Source organism: Malus sylvestris, chromosome 17, assembly GCF_916048215.2.
Source record: "Malus sylvestris chromosome 17, drMalSylv7.2, whole genome shotgun sequence".
In the NCBI taxonomy this organism is placed as follows: Eukaryota; Viridiplantae; Streptophyta; class Magnoliopsida; order Rosales; family Rosaceae; genus Malus; species Malus sylvestris.
Genome location: NC_062276.1, coordinates 17,656,727 through 17,678,693, shown reverse-complemented (window position 1 = coordinate 17,678,693; position 21,967 = coordinate 17,656,727). Strand labels below are relative to the sequence as shown.

At 37.5% G+C, this 21,967-nt stretch overlaps 2 protein-coding genes and 1 pseudogene across 4 annotated transcripts; 1 reads left to right on the top strand and 2 right to left on the bottom strand.

Annotated features, from left to right (window-relative positions):
* Positions 1-903: 903 nt before the first annotated feature.
* Positions 904-2,007, bottom strand: LOC126611309 (mitochondrial import inner membrane translocase subunit TIM23-2-like). Its single transcript, XM_050279526.1, has one exon. It carries the CDS (start codon positions 1,798-1,800, stop codon positions 1,231-1,233), a length of 570 nt encoding a protein of 189 aa, XP_050135483.1. The 5' UTR covers positions 1,801-2,007; the 3' UTR covers positions 904-1,230.
* Positions 2,008-12,924: 10,917 nt separating this feature from the next.
* LOC126611303 (protein phosphatase 2C 16-like) lies at positions 12,925-16,597 on the top strand. 3 transcript variants are annotated; one of them, XM_050279520.1, is made up of 5 exons: positions 12,925-13,155; positions 13,534-14,712; positions 15,031-15,390; positions 15,487-15,592; positions 15,948-16,597. In XM_050279520.1, the coding sequence occupies exons 2-5, from the start codon at positions 13,879-13,881 to the stop codon at positions 16,280-16,282; spliced, it is 1,635 nt and encodes a 544-aa protein (XP_050135477.1). In that variant the 5' UTR covers positions 12,925-13,155; positions 13,534-13,878; the 3' UTR covers positions 16,283-16,597. The 3 variants fall into 3 exon arrangements, with proteins under 3 accessions (XP_050135477.1, XP_050135478.1, XP_050135476.1); XM_050279521.1 differs by having other exon boundaries at positions 13,253-14,712; XM_050279519.1 differs by having other exon boundaries at positions 13,244-14,712.
* Positions 16,598-17,191: 594 nt separating this feature from the next.
* On the bottom strand, positions 17,192-20,660 carry LOC126611307 (uncharacterized; annotated as a pseudogene).
* Positions 20,661-21,967: the final 1,307 nt, after the last annotated feature.

The window sequence follows — 21,967 nt, the reverse complement described above, 5'->3', positions numbered from 1 at the left end:
TAGCTTCCACTAGGACATCCATTCATAACACAAGTTAGGAAAAGAACTTAAAACTTACGTATCCATGCGGCACACTCGCGAGAGAGAGAGAGAGAGAGAGAGAAGACGTTTCTCTCCAAAACTTGCTTTTTTTGCTCAACCAGATCCACTACAATGCAAAAGCAAGACACAAATCTATATGGAGGGAACGCCGCAAGCATATGACAATTCCAGCATCATCGCTTTAGCAATTGTGTTGGGAGTTTATCAAACTAGTTCATAAAAATCTGTTACCATGAACCAATTTGACAAAGACTTGCATGCATTTCATAATTTGTAGACCAAACTCAATTTCTGTCTCTGTTTCAATTTCTACAAGTATGTTATCCGCCATCAACGAAAGACCATACAAAACATTACATTCCCAATCAAATTATATTAACTTCCTAAACATCCTCAAAATATGGGTGCCCTACATCACTCATCAAGTATTACTCAAATCGATATTCAGTGCAACAGAATTTCTACCCTACAAGTGCCTAACTCCAGACCTTCACTCGTCTGCAAACTCATAACAGAACATTCTACAATGCACAAATGCCAATGACTGCAATCGTAGCACGCACCCTCTCTCACTTAAGCATCAGTTTCCACATGAAAGAAACAAGTATTGAACAGTGATCAAACAAACGATAACCAACCTCTTAAAAACCCCATTAGTAATGTGTTCTCAACTCACACATCCCTTGACAATGTTAAAGTCAGAAGTCAACACGCTTACAATGAAATAGAGAACGAACAAACTCTTGATAAGAAAGATAACAGCATCAAATGAAAACAATTCCATGACACCAACAACCACAGAATAGAAGATCACCAACAAACATTGCACATCACATGTTTAAACCATTAAAAGACCGCAAATTTAAAGAAATGCTGATATACAATGAATACCCACAAGCCTAAATGCATCCCAATTAATGGTTATCAGGACAAGTCGACAAATTACAGTAGAATTCTTAACGAAAACTCCCGTGCTCACCTACTTGTTAATCAATAATCAATTCCATATAATATTACCAAACACAGCAACACCATCTTCATCATGCATTGCCCAAATATTTTCAGTTTATCATCGTCTCCGATTCCTAATGGGACGGACTATCAAAATTGCCCAAAACTAACCAAACTGAAAGAAAAAATAAATAGGCCAACAATACCACCACTCACATCAAAAGCAACCTGCCATGATTATATCGGCACGTATCGCTTGGCAGCCTGCCTTGCCGTGACGGCAACGCCAACAAGGACTCCTCCAACGGCTCCGGCCACCGCAGCCGACCTCACGCCCTTTGCAGCTCGGTAAATCGCTCCAGTGCCCAGTCCCGCCGCAACGCTATTCCAAACATCCTCGGTATCTCTGACCGCTTGAATCCCACTCTCCATACCAGCATAGATCAACCCGATCACGCCCAGCCGGTTTCCCCAAACACGACCCGTGTGGCCAGAGGAGTTGAGAACCCTATTGATTCTGAGCTTGGTGGTGTCTCCAGATTCGAACGATCGAACGCCGGAAACGAGACCGGCGCCGCCGCCTCCAATAGCGCCGCCGAGGTAGGAGCAGCCGGTGTAGAAAGTGAGATTCTCCCCCCAGGAGCGACGCTGACGTTTAGCCTCTTCGACGAAGAGGAACTCCGGAGAGGTAGGGAGCTGGTAGAGGTTTCGCATGGGGACCTGGAGGTCCTGGTAGGGGTTGTAGAGGCGGGCCTTGGACGAGTCAGAGTTGGGGTCGTGATCGGAAGGGGACATGTGATGCGCCATGGCGCAGAGAGAGAGATTGGGAAGAGGAGGAGGATTTTAGGGTTGGGCGGCGGTTAGGGTTTGATAGTGGCCTTCGCGGGGGGTGAGAGGGAGAGAGAGAGGATCCTTGACGAGTTGGCCAAATAAAACCAAAAATAAAAATAAAAAAGAAAAGGAGAAAGAAAGAATCGACGAGGGCGGTGGTGTGGTGGCTTCCTGCTGAAAATTGGAATAAGAGGAAAAAGATGTGTGATTATATATACTCGGAAAATATTAACGGTTCTTAAATTCGTTTTTATAAGTAACTTACTATTATTATATGAGTTTAAATTTTAATAAGCGATATTATCTACGTTAAAGAGAATGAGATGATTTAACTTATAATGGGCTAACAATAGTATGATTCATATTCGCTTTTAGCGAGAATCCAATCTAAAACTTCTATTTCAAAATACATTCAATGATAGTATGGTGCACTACAATTGTAGTTGGTCAGCAAAAGAATTACCGGAAAGTTAAACCTCTATATTTGTTTTGAATAAATAGAGTTTATTACACATTTTCCTCATGAACTTTAGTGTTTGTTCCACTTTGGTTCTCAAACTTTTTTTTTTTCCATTGCTTCCTTACAAGTATATTTTTCTTTTTAAATATATAAAGTTGTAGTGCACAATAACATTTTTAGATGTCAATGGTATCATCCTTTGCATAGTAGAGTTTCTCATTGTGTCAAACAGACAATGATGATGCCAGTTACAAAAGTTGAAAGAACTAGTGACGGGGTGGTAGATTTTCTTTTGTTCAAGAAGACCCCAATGTCAACTATTTTAAGATTGATCTTTTCACGCCAACACCAAACTGTCACAGCTTTTGCTTACTACACATAAGACATAAGAAGGTTGGAAGTGGTTCACGGACTACTGTAACACACAAACGATGAATATTGAGACAAGATAGAAACAATTTGTGAATCATATTATTGGTCATGTTGCTTTGCGACGATATTCTTATAGTGAAAACTAGTTTTTTTTTTCTTTCAATTTTTGTGCCGATTAAATAATAAACCAACTCAAAACTAACTGATCGATTAGCATAAATACCTCCTATTGCTAGTGCTGGATAAAAGTGGTAGCGTGGTAGTAGATGGAGGAATATTCTAGCCACCATGTGTTGTTTTTGTTAATTTTTGTAGCAAAAATCATTTTTTTGTCCTTATTGCCAGGTTCTAAAAGACGTTAGGTGCTAGTCGATGATAGGAGCATATTTATGCGACTTATTTCTTTGCATTTACTTAGTTAATTTCCATTTCTTTTGGTATTTTAAGTTATTTTCCAATTGGTAAAGATGATAATAAATAGCCAAATGGAGCAATTTGGAGCAGTTTTTGTCACAACCCATCCCGAATTACTACTATCGAAGATTTAAAATGACGGTCTTATCTTTGGACGTTGAAATTGTAGTGTGTGTGTGACATACCTTGGGAACTTAGATGTTAATTTTTGTAGTTTTGGATTGGTGACCCACGTGGACCACACACACACACACACTTTCCCTCTCTCTCTCTTCTCTCCCGTACTCTCTCACCCTCGGACTCACTCTCTCTCTCCCTCTCTCACGTACAGACGACACCCAAAACCTTTCAAACTTCACGGATTGACGTCAAAGAGGTTTTAAGGAATTTGGAGCTTATAGGTAGCTTAAGGAGGTCCCCACGAGGCTAGGAGTGGTTCGTTGGAAGAATTTGGTCGTCGGAATAACGAGAATGGCGAGTTGTAGGTTTGGCCGGAATATCGAGGAGCTTTCCGGTGAATCTCGTGGGATTTAGGTCCTAAAACTGTTAATTCGCATATAGGTGAGACTTATCTCGAGGACGAGCGCGTTCAAGGGCGACTCGGGGGCTACGACCCTTCGACATACCAGTGAGTGGGCTTTTGATTTTCAGTATATATTTATATACTTGATATTTTCCCAGAAAAATAAGTTTAAATGAAGTATGCCTTGAATGCCATGCATATGAAATGATATTTCGCATACGAATTGGTATATGATGCATTATATATAATTGTGGTGTTGTGGACGCTCAGGTAAGCTCAGGTGAGTTAAGTTTGGTTATGTGAATTATCGATGTTGTGATATGTGATTGAATAATGTTGAGCTCATAAAACTGCACCTAGGGTGATTGTGATTTAGTCAGAGATATGGCACATGCCTGTTTATAATGTCACCTCCTGCACCATATGCTCATATTGGATCCAATTTAGGTGCACAGTCTTGTCGTATAGACCTTTACTATGGTTTCAACTCATAGGTGACTAGCGATTTATCGCCCAACTATTATGTGAGAGCAGTATTGAACATAATTATATTAAACCCAGTATTGTCATACAGACCTTTTCATTTGGTTCTGACTCTTGCGCAATATAGTGCCGTATAAGTCATTGTAATGACTCCGGCTAGATTGACTTTTGAGCTATGAATTCAGCCATACAAACTACCACAATGGTTCCGATTAATATGTCATATTTCTTTCTAGGAAAAAATATATATATTTAGCTATATAGACTACCACAGGAATTCAGCCATATATATGTATATATTTACTTATATGCTTATATTTTGATTCTGGAAAAAAATTATACATGTTTTACAGTAAGGGGTTAGAAATGTTGATAAATGAATTGGTTTTGTAAAACATTTGTTTTTGCCCACTCATGTTTTCTGTTTTGCGCCCCTCCAGGTTTTAGGTAAGCTTGATGTTGCTGGGCACGAGGATTTTGGCATTCTGACATATCAAAATTATTGTAGGACATCTTATGGTACTGTATAATTAGTACTTGTCATACTGGACTGCACCTAGGCTTTCTATGCTTTGATTAGGAGTATTTACTCTTGTATCTTACTTTTAGCACTTCCTGTTTAGTAGTGCACTCTAGTAGTTTTGGTTTTTAATTATTCATAAATTTCTTATCTTTATTACTTCCACACTGTGCACATGGCTACATCACCCTCATGTGACGGACAACATGCCTTGATCTCGGTCGGGGTGTGTTAGAGACTATCTTTTAAAGTCAAATTTTGTGAACTGCATGACTTGTTTTGTTAACAATTTTTTTTTATTATTATTTTTATTTAAATTTCTTTAACTATGGAGTCTTAGTTTATTGCCACATCAAATGATTTACAAAATGTGGTTTAAAAATATGGTTTCCTTAGGATTTTCCTTCTTTAAATCATCAATTCTTACTTTATTACTACCTCATGTGGTTTACGAAATGTGATTTTAAAAGATCATATTCTTAGCATTTTTCCGTTTACATCTCTTCATTAGATAGTTTTTCGGCCAACCAAAAATATAAAGTACACATTTCAAGGCATTTTTTACCATGATTAGTGATGCCCTTACTAATGTTATACACATAAATTTCATATTCACCCCCTACTATTAGGCTATTTCTCACTTTGGATGTTCAATTTTATTTTGTCCCATGTTGATTCTAATTTTTTAAAGTGTTTAATAACATTGTTCTAAAAATCCCTGCCTAGGAGCTAGGCAGTTGCCACGGTCCCGATTAATCTTTAGGCATTTGAAAATTAAGAAAGAGTTTTAGGAACCCACCATGACCCGCCTAGGTCGTGACTCTCACTTACACAAAAAATTGATTACTTTCATTTTGCATTTTATTTTCTTAATAAATTGTAAGAGACTTGTTGAATACTTAGATCAACACCTATTATATGCTTGTTCCCCATTTCATTATGTTCTAATGCTTTATAATCTATATGTCATTATATTTTGCTATGTATCACAATGGAATTATGTATGTTTTAAGTATAAACAAACACTTATTTATGCAGTATATAATAAATTTACTTAATTTTCCTAGTCTACCCAAAAGCTAGACCCCAGCCCGCCGCTCGACTGATGTGGTAAAAACTAACACACAAATTAAACCCTATAAATTATGCAATCGTAGTACGAGTAAGTAGGGATCGTTCTATTCCGAGGATTAGAAGAGATGCTAATCAACACAAATTAAACTTGTAAAACTGAAAACTAAGTTAAACTAACATCAAAACAATGACTGGGGGGATTTCAGACGAATTTAATGTAAACAAAAGTAAAGGGCAGCAAGTAAATTAAGTTGTGAATGAAATATGGATGAAAGGATAGCTAAAGGATTCTTCTCCACACATAATACAAATTGATTTCCAGTTTTTCTTCCTATAAACCATGAATGACAATACCCTAAATTAACTGTGAACAACAATAATTAATTCTTAGATTTTCCTAAGTTCATTGAATTGGACTCAGCGATGCAACCAAATTATTCTTCTCAAGTTCTCTAACTATGAAAAGCATGATAAAGATACATCTCAAAGATCATTAAGTTTTGTGAAAATCATAAGCATTGACAAAGCATTCATAACTATGAAAAACATGATACTCCTGCCAAGAATTTACTTAACTCAATCATGACTAGTGACTTTTACTACTTACAAATATAAGTTCATAATGATTAGTTGAAATTCTCTTATATTCTAGCATCAAATCTCTACATGCAAACTAAGTATGCATCCTTAATAAACATACAAGAATAAGTTTTCTATAAAGCAAATAAGTAAATCACATTCATGTTTTATGAAACAATAACTGGATGTAATCAATTTATATAAAACATATAATCATGGCTTCAAATTCACCTCTATCTAAAAAGAAACTTAGTTACACATGTTCATCATAACTAAAAAACAATCTAACATTGAAACTTAAAACAAAGATGGAAATAACTCTGAAAATTCCAGCAACTTCAATGAATGAATGATAGGCGCGGCACACCCTAAATCTCTGCAGGAATTTCATATATATAGGGGAAATGGCTGAATCCAAGGAGGAAAGGGTTTTGGTGTTTTTGAGTTATTTTAGGACTCTAAAAATCAGGTAGAAAGTGTTAGAATGTGATTAGGATTCCTCCTTGCAGCTGGAGATAAGATAAGATAAGATTTGATAAGATAAGATAAGGTTGGATAGGATAAGATAATGTTCCTCTTCAACTAGGATTCCTCTTTCTTTTCTAATTCCTTGTCTTCTAAACCTCAACTTTAATTCGCATGCTATCCAATCTAAGTCCAAAATTGTCACATCCCGGCCCGGGTCCCACCACATCCCGGGCCTGTTCCACCATCGTAGCATGATATTGTCCGCTTTGGGCTTACCATTCCCTCACGGTTTTTTTTTTGGGAACTCACGAGCAACTTCCCAATGGGTCACCCATCTTAGGAGTACTGTGGCTTCCTTCTCGCTTAACTTCGGAGTTCCTATGGAACCCGAAGCCAGTGAGCTCCCAAAAGACCTCGTGCTAGGTAAGGATGAGAATATACATATAAGGATCACTCCCCTGGGCAATGTGAGATCTTACAATCCACCCCCCCATAGGGGCCCGACGTCCTCGTAGGCACACCACAGCCAAGGTTAGGCTATGATGCCATTTGTCACATCCCGGCTTGGGTCTACCACATCCAGGGTCCGTTCCACCACCGTAGCATGATATTGTCTGCTTTGAGCTTACCATTCCTTCACGGTTTTGTTTTTGGGAACTCACGAGCAACTTCTCAGTGGGTCACCCATCCTGGGAGTGCTCTGGCCTTCTTCTCGCTTAACTTCGGAGTTCCTACGGAACCCGAAGCCAGTGAGCTCCCAAAAGGCCTCGTGTTTGGTAGGGATGAGAATATACATATAAGGATCACTCCCCTGGGCGATGTGGAATCTTACAGTCTCTTTAGCATTACCCTTTAAAAAATTTAAAATAGAAGACCAACCGTCATGACCACATCATGTGGTTTATAAAATATGGTTTAAAAATATGATATCTCTAGCACTACCCGATGTAAAATATACATATTGGCTTAAATGTGATAAATACCGCCAACCAAGTAATTGAAGTGATGTGGACAGATTCGTAAAGGAAAGCAGCAACAAAGCAACTAATGGATTCTCTCAAAGATAATATTGTCAAATTTGTAAGATTAAGCAAGCAAGAGAGAGTGCTGGCTTGCAGAGCATAAGTTGTTAATCAACACATTATTCTGTCATCAATTAGGCAATTGAAGGTTTGTTAAGACACATAACGTGCTAGGAACGAAACCAGACAATGAGATTTGGAGCATGTTTATCTACGTGAGCTTCAAAACATGGAAGATGAAGTTTGGAATTGCACCGCTGAGGTGATTTTGTCCTACTAAAGTTCCTTGTAGGTTAAGGCCTATGTTTGCTGGTAGACTAATTGATGGATGATTAATAGTAAGTGAAATTGTCCTTATTGAGGACATATTGAAGATTGTGGATGGGATGAAGCCGTTGAGGTTATTCCTAAAGAGTGAAAAAATCTCTAAGCAATCGTTTAATTTATAGGTACCTACCACAATTCATGTCAGCAACCTTTCATCGGTTTAATTTAGGGAATTTTAACGAAAAGCTTCTAGTACTGTTCACTTTAACGAAAAACTACATTTTTACACTAAAAAGTCAATCATGGTACTATTCATTTTACCCTTTATTTTGTCCTTATCGTTAAAACTAAAAGTTTTCAAGCCATTTTCATTATTTTTCCTTTTAATTTATAGCCTAAGCAACTGTTTGTCACTTTGGTAACAATGTTTTTATTTATTTGTCGAAGATATGAATTATTAGTCATTGTGGGACCATGATTTTTCAAGACCGGAGTAAGTTTGATCCGAATGTAGTTACTTAAGAATGGTAATGGACTCAACAGTTACTTGGAGAGATGTATCAAACGGAGTAGAAGTGCCACGATCACTCTACTCAGGGGCACTAGGCTGCGTCCTAGCAACTCCACTGAATGACCATGCTTGTTTTGTAAGACACACGATCTAATCTGGATATGGACACAATCAGATCCTAAGTCTTGGAATTCCTACAATCTTTGAATTGGCACACGCAGCAAGCAAGTACACGTAAAGTATTCATTTTTTTTTTGAAGAAACAATATTATCTACACTAAGAGCAGGGGTGGATTTGGCCTCACAATAGGCTAGCAATAATGTGGTTCAAATTTGCCTTTGGCGAGAATCTAACCTAAGATCTCTCACTTATTAATGAAGATGAATACCACTAGATCGTAGTACTAAGTGACAGTATCCACTTAAATATTAGCCTTTTTTTTATCAAATGATAAATTTGTTAAATTAGATGTTTGATCAGAAAGCTAACGAGATTCGAAAAGTACAAATATTGGACATTTGAAAAATAATTTCTCACTCGTTCATTGTTGGTAGTTAATTACAAATTTCATGTGAGTTTAAACTAAAAATCAATAGATAATTTAGAAAACCACCTCCAATTTTCAGATTAAAATTTCTTTTGCATTATTAAAATATTTTTTAATGATAAGAATTGTCAAATTTTTAGGTTACCGTTTAAACAATTAAATAGGAAAAACTTATCAAATGTAATCGTTTAATTGTTGAACCATGTCGTAATTTCAAATTTTAACTAAAAAATGTGGCTCGTCTAGTTATTGGATGAAGGGGGTACACCAAATTTATGCATCAAATTCGTACACTAAATGATGCGGCACCAACCAAATTTGTACTTTAAATCAAGTTGAAATTTGATAAATAATTGTAGGAAAATTTTACATGGTGGAGAATGTTACACATCATTTGGTGAACAAATGTGGTGTATGTAGCACCACTCTTGTTGGATAATCGATTAATGACTAAACAATTTTGAGTTAATAATCTTTTACAACGATGATCTTTATATGATGATTTAGAAAATAGACAGTTTTCATCGTTGTGCAAAATTGTAGGATGAAAAGGATAAATAGAAAGTTGAGAATGAATGTTCAAATGAGAAGGTTGTTAATACTTTCATTAGAAAAATGCAAAATCACAAATATGTGATTGAGATTTGAGACATCAATATGCAGTTAAAAGTTACTACTAAGGTAACTAGTGGGTAATGTTATCCACACACTCATTTTTACTTCTCACACACTCATCTGATTTTGGTTGGATTGGTTCACAAATATTCCATTGAATTTGTTATCGAAAAAAGTGGAGGATCCGTAAGGATTGTTATAGTACATAGCTGAGGAATTGGCTTGCCTATTAATGATCTTAGTAGTTAGGAGTAAATAGTTTGCGTAGTGAAGATCGGTGAGCATGCTTGGCAATGTATGCTTCCATGTACAATGTCCTTACTGTTGGTAAAGGGATGCTTTATATGGCACATCGCAAATCATCTTGGATGTCCCAAACGTTCGTGCCACAGCGAAAATTCCTTTGGAATCCCAGAATATTGGCTAGCCACATAGTGGGCCTGAATGGTTGTAATCCATCGGCATACGTTCCATCTGGAAGATATTTCTGAAATCTTAAAAGCAACAAGACATTAGAATCACTAATATGATAAACCAAATTAACATGAAAAAGCTAAACTTATATGTCGAGGAGGAAGAAGAAAAGGCCATGACTGCTAGGGTTTCGAAAAGAGTCTTTTACTTTCAACAAATGGAAGTATTCCAGCAATAAAAGGGTTTCCTTGGAATGGAAAGTGTATTTTGTGAAAGCAGGGATTGCCTTTATATAGTGAAAAGACTCCCATTAATCCATCCTATTACTGATTAGTGGAGATTGGCCAAATTATATGATAACATTAGAGTCCTTATTGATATTGATTTCTTGTCTAACCAAATAAGGCCTCTTGATTAGTTGCATGGAATAAAGACTTCAAAAGTTAACTAAAACGAGATTCCATAATTTTCTCAATACCAATTAACTCGTTGACCAAATTAATTGATTGCCAATAAAGCAATAGATCATATTCATTGATTCTCACAACCTCACACCATCTTTTCTAGAATACGTTTCTGAATAAATTCCTAGGAGGCTAGAGGAATTCTACTCCATTTTCTACATCAGTTTCAATATGGTAATAGTTCTCTCGAATATCCTTAAACCTCAAAAGCGTTCCTCCGAAATGAAGTGAATATAAGGCTTCCCTTATGGTAAAATTAGTACCATTGAACAACATAGAGTATTGCCATGCCCCACAATTAGGTTGGATAAGTCTGAAAGGGTTGTTAGAGGGGTCATTAGGTATGAAGTTAGCATATAAAACCAGACAATTAATTTCCCCACAATCAGATTTATATATAAATCTCTTCCGTCAAAATGGGAGTAGGTACTGCAGGGTTGAGATTTGAGAATATTGTCCCTATTCTTTGAACTTTGAGGTATTAAGTACCAAGGATCACCTTTCTGGCGTGATGCCACCCATTGGCAAGCCCTGATTCTACCATATATTTAAAACAAAATTGAAAGTGGATGTCAGAGAGCGACATAGGTTTCGAAAGGTTCCAATCGAAGTTGGAGGCTTCTATTCGGTACACGTTTGCCAAAGCAAATCATACATTTTGGTGCACCTCTGCTGAAGTATGGTATGCATGTTGGTGAATCCCTATCGAAGTAGGGTACCACCATTTGATATACTTTAGCCGAAATTGGGTCTATACCATCTGGTACCTCTAGTTGAATCATTGGGTACCCTTCTCTCACAAGTGTGGTAGAAATTAGGGTTGGGCACTTAAAACCGAAAACCGAAACCGAAACACGAACCAAATCGAACCACACCGAACAGTTTGGTTTTGCGGTTTTGAAACGGTTTCGGTTTTGAAACCGAACCACAACATAGAAAACGGTTTGGTTTCGATTTTGGCTTTTGAAAACCGTACCACAAATATTAATAAACATTTAATTAAATGTTCATATTAGATTTCATGTTTTAATTGTTGTTTGTTAGAATCCATACACTTAGTACGGACTCAACCACACAAGAATATCATCATTCATCATTTTTTTTCGTTCATTAACTTGAAGAACCTCTGTTATTTTATACCATCACACACATACACATATATGTACAAGGGTGGACTAATCTTGTTATCAATAGTCAAACAATGATCTAATGAAGTCCACTCATTTGAAGCATGGTATCACATATTCTAGTATGAAAGTTTCACTCACGTTAAATGAATTCAAAGTTATTCAACTTGTTTTATGTTATACCTTGTATGGGATACTCTTTTGTTGCACAAACATGTTTTAACATCACAACTGCATTCAACATGCTAATTGTTTACATAACAAATATCTTTTTCCTATTGCTACTTGGAAATGCTTATTAATATGCTAAATTGCAAATTGTAAACTTTTTTCTTAAAAACCAAACCGAAACCATTTGAAACCGCACCGAACCGAACCAAACGGTTTGGTTTCATTTCGGTTTTGGCTTCAAAACCGCACCGAACTAAACTGCAAAAATTTTCAGTTTCGGTTTCGGTTTCACTCAAAACCGCACCAAACCAAACCGTGCCCACCCCTAGTAGAAATCAGATATGAGAAATTGGAAACTTCCTCTCTCTATACTACTACTTCAAGGGCAATATAGAGGAATGGAAAGACGAGAAAAATTTTCTCAAGTCAAAATTCGATCAGATATAAACTTCAGATTGTACTTATTCATGGACTTAAAAGGCTTCAATCATGTCTTACTTCGGGCGAGGGATCATCTTTTTATTATTGGAACAGTCCTTAAGAGCGAGTCAAAGAGCCATGAAATCCTCGGGTGAGGCACTTCCAAATAGAGATATACAAAATATATATCGTTTTCTTCACTTATAATTATAACACGTGAAACACCACTCGAAAAACCCTAAACTTGAAAAAATATGTCCTACCGTGCAAACAGGAATGCTGGTGTAGGTAGGCAGACATTATTGAACTGGACTTGGCTGCTGTAACTTCAGCAGCAAATCCTGTTTACACCCAATCTCGATTGAACACGTGTCTAAGTTTTGAATTGGGTGTAAGCAGAACCTGCTGCAGAATTCTTCAGCAGTGAAGTTCTTTCCGACATTATTGGTCCATAAAAAAAGTATCGTTTTCAAGTTCACGGACACGTGCCCTTCCTCAAAGTCTTTTGTCTCACAGAACGAAAAGTCCAATGTGGGTGGTTGTCTTCGTGTCAGCAATGTCCTCACCTCTCAGCATTTTCTGTCGCACAGAGACCTCTCCCCTGTGTGATGTAACATTAATACACACACCCCTTGTATACGTGTCCCAATTTGAAGAAAAAGCAAAAGCATTTCCCACACAACACAAGAATCTCTCTCCTCCTCTTCCTTTCTCTCCTCTCTCTCTCTCTCTCTCTCTCTCTTGGAGCCGGACAACCTTCCATTGCCCCAGGAACCAGAGAGAAGAACAGCAAATTTGGCTGAGGGAAAGAGGAGGGTTCTTCAATCTTCACTCACTGACCATGGATTTCTGATTAGTTAGTCTCATCAGCTTCAGTTGGTAAGAATTTGAACCCACTAATTTATTATTTTTTGCATTATTTTTTGTTAAATTTGGCTAGGAACTGATTAAGATCATGTATTATTAGCAAACCCAGATGATGTTCTGTCTCTGTAGAATCTGTTGTGATGGTTGTTGATGATTTGGGGTTACCTGTGTTTCTTGGAATAAGGTGGAGAAGAAGGAGAAGAAATGTAAAGCAGACAACCTCAATTTATTTAGATTAGGCTGAGTTGTCTTAGATCCAGGAAAACCCAAGTTTTGTGTGAAAAAAAGGTTTCACCTTTGTCTGGGTTTCTTGTGATCTTGTAAGGTTGTTCTCCTTTTTCCTAGGTTGTTTCTCATGAACCCTTTTTCTTTCTTTTGTTGTATTTATAGAAAAAGGTGAGATTGCTGTAATTTTCATGTGCTTATGTGGATATCTAAAGGTTGGTGGTGAGGATAGGGTTTTGGTTTTTCGTGGCTGATTCTCCGCCAGAAGGGGAAGAGTTTGGTGAGGTAAGATCCCTACATAAGAAACTCGATTCACCGGTGAAGTTCTATCACTAGGAGGTTATAGATCCTTTGTTTCTCACCGATCTGATTACCCCATTTCATTTTGCTCATTGGAGAGAATTGGTGGGTGGATCAGTTGTATATTTTGCGGAAGTGGGGATATTGACCGAAATTAGGAACTTCCCTCCAGTTCGTTGCTAGAAATTTACCCCATGTGATTGAAGGTAAATGTCAAATGTTACAAAGATAAGGAAATTGATGGAAGACATGTCTCCAGCAGTTGCAGTGACTCTTAGTTTAGGTAATTCGGTATGTGATAGTTCTGGCATTGGAGCCAATGTGGAGTTCACATGGCTAAAGCTTGTAACAGACGCGGGAAATTTGTGTACGGATTCCTCTAAGGTGGTTTCTTTAGAGTCAGTCTCTTGCAGTAAAGGAAGTTCCGATGATATTGAAAGAAAAGTTAGTGTGGTTCCCGTGCCATCACAAGACGATGATGGTGGAAACACTTCTGTTGCTAATGATATCATGGTTCAAGAAAGTGAGGAAGAGGAAATCTTAGCCTTTAGATATGATACTAATGGAATTGTTAGGGAAAAATTGTTGACGTTAGAGGTGGGGTCTGCGATAAGCTTGCCAGATGCTGTGGAGATTGGAAAAGTTGGTGAAGGGAATATTGTTGCAAAAGCTATTGTCTTGGTAGAATCGGCTGTTGGGAAAATGGCTTCTGGGGTTGTGGCAGCAGTAAGCTCTGCTTCTGAGTTATCAGATAAATCTGAATTAACAACCTCTACGGTACTTATCCAGTCAACTGGTGAGAAGGTTGTCAGTAAAGCAGGCATCCGGAGTGTTTTTGAGCTGAACTGTATCCCCCTCTGGGGTTCTGTATCAATTTGTGGAAGACGACCGGAAATGGAAGATGCATTTGCTGCTGTTCCTCGGTTTATCAACATTCCAATTAAAATGCTTGTCGGTAGTCAAGTGTATAATGGAATGAGCCAAAGTTTGACCCACCTAACCAGTCACTTTTTTGGCATTTACGATGGCCACGGTGGCCCTCAGGTGCGTCTTCTCTGTATGTTTTATTTAATTCATTCAAGTTAAGGTGTATTTTGATACAATGGAATGTATTTGAGAAATATTTATCTGATTTATATCATTCAACAATTTCACATTTTTATTGTGCAGACATATTGGTAGTTAATCAAACGCTAACTGTAAGCTATATTAAATAGCATTGCGGTGGCAACACATGGTTCTTTACGTCAATCTGTTTGATCATTTCATGAATGTGTTCTTGCATATACGCAACAGAGTACAAACATTTGGCTTATTATCTTCGTTGGTGGAAGATGATTTGAGTTCTGTCTCCTCGTGCAGGTTGCTAACTATTGTAGTGAGCGGCTCCATTTGGCTTTAGCTGAAGAGCTTGGAGGCATTAAGGATGACTCGGGTGATGGGATATTGGTAGAAACGCAGCAGGTGCAGTGGGAGAAAGCATTCACTAATTGTTTTCAGAGGGTTGATGATGAGATTGGAGGAAAAGTAAGCAGAGGCATCATTGAAAGCAACGCTGATGCTTCTGAAGCTAGTTTTGAGCCTGTTGCCCCAGAAACCGTTGGGTCTACAGCTGTCGTTGCATTAGTTTCGTCATCCCATATTATAGTTGCAAACTGTGGTGATTCAAGAGCAGTTCTATGTCGTGGAAAACAAGCAATACCATTATCAGTCGACCATAAAGTAAGCATGTGTTTATGGCGTACTGAAAATTTATCTTTTTTTAGAAACCAATCTCCTTTTATTTATTTGCATTTTCTTTTTTGTTATTGTTCCCAGCCAAACAGAGAAGACGAATATGAAAGGATTGAGGCATCTGGTGGCAAGGTAATACAGTGGAATGGGCACCGTGTTTTTGGAGTTCTTGCAATGTCAAGGTCCATTGGTACGTCTATACTTACCCTGATACTGTAAACTTTCTTATATTGATCCAATCGAAAAGATATAAAATAGGGGTGTGCTACCCACACATGCCTTTTTACTTCTCACACATCCCTCAATTTTCGGCCATCGGATTGAATGAATTGAAGAAGATCAAAGGATAGAAATTAATAAGGGGTGTGTAGGAAGTAAAAAAAGTTGTAATGATTTACCATGAGTGTTCACAATATGTACGAACATTCAGTTGCTTGTCTAGTCTTGTCAACAAATGGATTACAGTTTTCTATTAGCATTTCCCATCTATATGTTAAACTAAATAACGAGCTTAACATCGTTGTACTCTTCTTATCGACCTACAGGGGATAGATATTTGAAACCATGGATAATTCCAGAACCAGAAGTCATGGTTGTCCCTCGAGCTAGAGACGATGAATGCCTTATTTTAGCTAGCGACGGTTTATGGGATGTTATGACGAATGAGGAAGCTTGTGAAGTGGCTCGAAGACGCATTCTGCTGTGGCACAAAAAGAATGGGGTTACACCTGTTGCGGAGAGGGGAAAAGGAGTTGATCCGGCAGCTGGGGAAGCTGCTGCCTACCTTTCAACCCTAGCCCTCCAGAAGGGAAGCAAAGACAATATCTCTGTGGTTGTGGTGGACTTGAAAGCTCAAAGGAAGTTCAAGAACAAAACCTAAAATTCGGAGGGAACTATTCACCCCACGTCGTATGGTTTTGGCTCTCCCCTTACCATCTGAAAAATCTGTAGACAGCGTGGTGGTTTTCTCGTGGGCTCAAATGCGTGTACAAGTATAAAAATCTGTGTTTACCATCTACTTGTGTAGAAACTGTAACGCAATGTCATGTGTTTTTCTGGTTTGTGCCGGAGTTCTAGATACCGGTTGTGTGAAAATGTGCTTGCTTTGTGTATATTTTCGGATTTGTTTCGGTTCTGAGGCTTCTCTCATTTCTCTAGAGTAATCCAATTTTGGACCCATCTTAATTTTAACTTATCTACTCTCCCTCATCACTTAAGGTTCACACCTAGGTTGCAAGGACACTTCAAAACTCCAAATTATCGGCGTGTCGGCGAATTCCGAAATATCGGAGTGTCAGACACGCCGACATGCCTTGGACACGCTCTGATCACGGCTTGGACACGGTCAAGACATCGCAGGGGCCTTTTGTAAATCTAAAAAACATTTTGGGGGCAGTTATGGAAATATAAAAACTAAAATCTATAAGAGTTCCCTACCTGAACCTAATTTGTTGCTTAATTTTATTTTGGAAAATGAGTAGTAATTAAATATGAATTCGAAGTATTGTGTTTAATATGAAATATAACATGCTGTATCGGTGTTCGTGTCTGTGCAACATAGGTTGACACCAAGGACTTTGACTCCTAGTTACTTAAGAGACTATGCCAATTGGAAATTGGAGCATTTGTCCCTCAACTTTGGTCTTTGTACTAAAGGTTTTGAGTATTAGTTTCTGAATTTGTCACAATCTAGAGCAATGGTCTTTTTCTTTTTTAGCACAACCGTCAGATATTGCATACAAAATAAAGGGTTTAAAGTGACAAGAAATGGACAACGATGATAACAGAGTTAACCAAAAAGCCCATTGCTGCACAAATTGTGATAAATTCAGGACAATAGTCACGGATTTCCAGTTCAAGACCATTGCTCCGTTTAACTGTCATGCCTAAAGAGCACACTGCAATAAGATTCAACAATTAAATGTCTTTCCAGAAAAACAAAAGGCCAAACTCTGTAAAATTAGTGCCAGACAAGCGCAGTGAAATCCAAGCGTGCAGTAGAAACAAAAGAACAAAGATACAACCAAGCAAATCATCTCTTGCCCTTCTTCTGCCTCCGCTGCTCTTGTGGAAATTTCAGAGGGACGGGAAGAATCGCAACTGGTTTTCCATTTTTTTTAGTTAACTTGCAACCCAGGTTCTCGTAATGATCCTTCACATTTGCTTCACCCATTCTCAGATCCTTTGCTATATCTGTCAACTCTGTCTGGAACGCGTCCACATGAAGTGTGAGCACCAAGACATAACTAATGAGAAGATTTGTTTTCTCTCTTTATAGGGTTTGCCTTCTTGAACCTGCTGCCGGATCAAATATGTTAAGAAACTTATTGCGTAGACTGCTTGGGATTCTGTGGCCCTTTGCAGAGGAAACACCATCCATGGTATACTGATCTTTGAAATTTATAAGATGTGTAATATATGTGCAAATGCAAGCAAGCTTAAACTTCTCCTCTTCAACCTACAAGCATAGACAACACGTCAACGAAGATTAATGTTCTGTTTTCTCACCGTGAAAATGAAACGAGAAAAGAGGGAACAACATAAAGTTTTAGCTCATTCTAGATTGAACGGGGAGGTTCCACCATTGCAGTTGTTAGATAACGACATTTACAGGAAAACATCAACGGATGAAATACAAAAGATAAACTTTGCAGTTACTAACGTTTCTTAGTCTCAACATTAGAGCAGCACAAGAATGAAATTTAGGAACTTTCAATGGCAAGATATGTCCATTCATGTATATCATGCAGAAAAGTGGTACCATAATTTTTGGCGTAAATTCAAGTAATTCATGCAATATAGCATTTTTCATTTTATATTTTAGCCTTTTCCCCCTCAAGTCTTGAAATTGCAATCGACTGAAAATGATTTGCTATGCTCTTATTATAGAACAGAAATGATGATCGGGCGTATGCAAGACCTTATCAATGAACTTAGCATTATTCTATAATAGTGTAATGGCAAATCAAGGTATATCTTCTTCACTAATATGCTCTCAGACACTAGAAGCCATTTTTGCATTCTTACCCGAATATTCTTCAACTTCTGGATTTTATTTAACACAAAATTTGGGAAAGCATCCCATTTAACTTCATTTCCGCCTTGCAATTTATTATAAATATCTTGGACGTCATCCCACTCTCCTGTGATGATGATCTTGTCTAGTGGATAAGCCTCCTCGGGAGTTGTGGCAGATTCGTTAAATAGTGGGATATGGCGAGAGCTTTGGGCTTCAGCACTTTCAAGAGCCTCCTTGTTTACCACAAGATGTTTAATTTTGGCATCCAAATCCTTTAGAGAATCAGGACCGCCTGCTTGCTTCAAGGACTGCATTTTCTTACTCTGCAATGTTATAGGAAATTCAATTAACATGCTACGCTCAGCTTGATATATAGTACTGTACAGGAACTCCCAGACAGTCCCAGTTGCAACTTGCAAGTATCTTGAACCACACGTAGCCCATGCTACTACCCCTACCATGTCTTTTTTGCTGCACTTATGGATTAACATTTTCGACTTTTGATAAAAGGAATAATGTGAAAGGTACCCTCACCAACATTATAGCTACCCAATGGTTGTTTCTTGTCATTATATTGAATTCTTTTTCATTCCTCTTCAACCCTTGATCTTTTAAGTTTAAAACTCAACACTAGCCTCTAACATTGCAAAGAAGCTCTCTAACTGAACTAGAAAAAATCTCAAGGCAGTCATACAGAAAACAATCGGTAAAACAAATATAAACATTGCTCATACATATGCAGCAAAACATGTAGTTATTTAAATACTTCATATGTTTTCTCAAAACAAGCAGACTGGTTACCGCATAATGCATTAACTTTTGAAGAATAAAGTTGAAGCAAATTCTATGTTAGTTATGTACATGTGCACAAATTCTAATGGATCTTACTCGATTCAAGTACAAGTTCTAATGTATTCTTAATAGACTCAAGGATTTTCCGCCATACCTCCACCACACCACATCATCATCAGAAAATGTTTGTGCTGATGCCTTACTTATAAGCTCAAAATAAATAAATAATATAATATAATAGGGTCTTACCTCCCTAATAGACTTCTTTGTTCCATATAGAGTATGTAGCTGCATCTGCTTCTCTGCCTTCTCTTGTGCAGTAAGTTCTCCCACCGCTGAAGTTGCAGGTTCCATATCAGAGTAGTTATACCCTTTAACTTTTGGTTCTAATCTAAATAACTGAAATTTTGCATCCCAAGTAAGCTTATCAGCATTCCTTGCAAAGCAGAAGCAATGATAAATACACACACAGATTCACGTTATACTCCATTGGACCAAAGCGTAAATGTGAGATTATATACATTCATATAAACATATATAACAAATATGAATTAAACCCGAGATTTCAAATCGGACTCTTTGCAATTTTAATAACCACAGTTCCATTTCAGAAGAGCATTCAGTATACAATCCAATAACTATGCTCGTCATACTCAAAATAATAATAAGGTCCCCAACTCCTCGAATTACAAACCCAAACCAGAGCAAAAACAAAAGCAATGCCGCCGATGAAATGTTTCTCAGCAATGAAACAAACAAAACACAAATGTAAACTTCATGCCAATGCTTTTTCAATGCTTCATTACATCAATACATCAATACATCACCGAAATCAAACAAATCAAAACGAAAATGAAACAAACTATTAAAGTCGACTAGCCACTGGAAATTAACCCAACAAAAAACGAACAGTCCCAAAGCAATTACCTTGTTAGAAACAATAGGTACAATCTTCAGAGTCTGAGTGGCCTTATCAAGAACACCAAGCGCATAATTGCAGTACTGGTCACTCGTGGCCGCACCAGTATAGCTAGTCCCGACAAAATCAACATTGGTCCCATCCGGGTGCACCACAAGCTCGACCCGTTTGGCTCGGTTGGCGTTCCGAAAGAGCCCGATTTTGGTCGAATTGGGGTCTGGCTTCTTGGTGGGGTCGAACCCAGATGAGAAATGGGCCACTCTGGGTTTTCCGGGTAGACTTGGACGGCGGCTTGGACGGTTGGAATGGTTGGTACGGTGGCTTTCTTCGTCTTCCTCTTCTTGTGCTTGTGCTTCGGCGTCGATGGGTCTTGGTTTTGGGTTAATTGGGACTTGGTGTCTTCTGCGTCGGCTTCCATCGGTTCAGAGAGAGAGCCGTTAGTTTTGGAAGTGGCCTGCTGCTTTTGGAGGTTGATGGAAGAGGGAGTGGGAGGGTAGGGAGAGATGGGGAGGGGGGGGGGGGGGGGTGGGGGAGAGGGGGCTGTCGTCGTTTGGCGAGTTTGTAAGGGAGGGTTAAATTTTAAGATTATGTTTGGTACTTTACTTAATTCAATTTTTTAAACTCAAAAATAATTTTCAAATTTTAGACCTTAAAAACTTGTTTAGTAGAACTATTTTCAAAAATTGAAATCAAAATTAACTAAAAAATATAGTCGATTATCTAAAAATACAAAAAGTAAGTTTTTAGAGTTTTTAAACTTAAATTCACTTATTTCTTTTCTCTCATTCCTCACCCTCTCACTCCAAATCTATCTCTCTCCCCATTTTTTTTTCTTTTTTTATTTACTTTTTATTTACTTTTTTCGTCACTCCTCCAATCCGCTATCTTCATTCTTTCAGTTCTTTCTCTCACTCCTCTTCCTCTATATCTCATCCGATCTTCTCACTTCTTTCTCTTTCCTCCAATCATCTCTTATTTTCTTTCCTCCTCTCTCCTCTTTCTTTATCGACCCCCTTTTTATGGATCATTTTGTCCAGTTTAAAGCTGTAAGATTTAAAATTTTTAAATTGCATACCAAACAAGTTTTTGAGTCTTAAAGAAATTGTTTTCAAGAAAAATTCTTAATAAATGTTTTGAGAAATTATAAAAATTTTCAAATAGGATACTAGACAAACCCTAAATTTTTTTGGCTTTTTTTAGTCAAAATAGTACCGAAATTGACATAACTCCTTATTTTGCTTAGGAGATTTGAAATCGATAGAAATTGTCATTAATTAATCAATCGTCAATTATTTTTGTCATTTTGTGAAAATTATCGGTTAAATAAAGGCTAAAATGATCGACCAAAAATAAAGAGGCTAAAATGACAAAATTACCATCATTCTTATAAACAATTGACCAAAGTGATTGAACAAAAATTGAAGGTATTTTTATTATTTTCTTCCTTATTTAATAGAGATTTTTTTACGAAATGACCAAAATGATTGACGTGAACAAACTCAGAGACTACTTCTATTGATTTTAAATCTCAGAAATCAAAGTGAGAAGTTATGTCGATCTCAGAGACCATTTTAGATAAAAAAACCTTTCTATATTTACATTGGAGAATATTATACAAAACATCTTAATTTGAATTATTTATTGCCTGCATCATCGTCTAAAGAAGTTCTATATTTGAAGAATGTTTAGTCATTTATGTTTATTAAACAAGTTGACGGTTAGGTTAGCTCATGATGTACATGTTGAAGATGAGATGGAATTGCTCATGATGCTCATGATGGACATGTTGAATAACATAGCAATCACAACATGTGGGTCAAGACACAATCTATTGG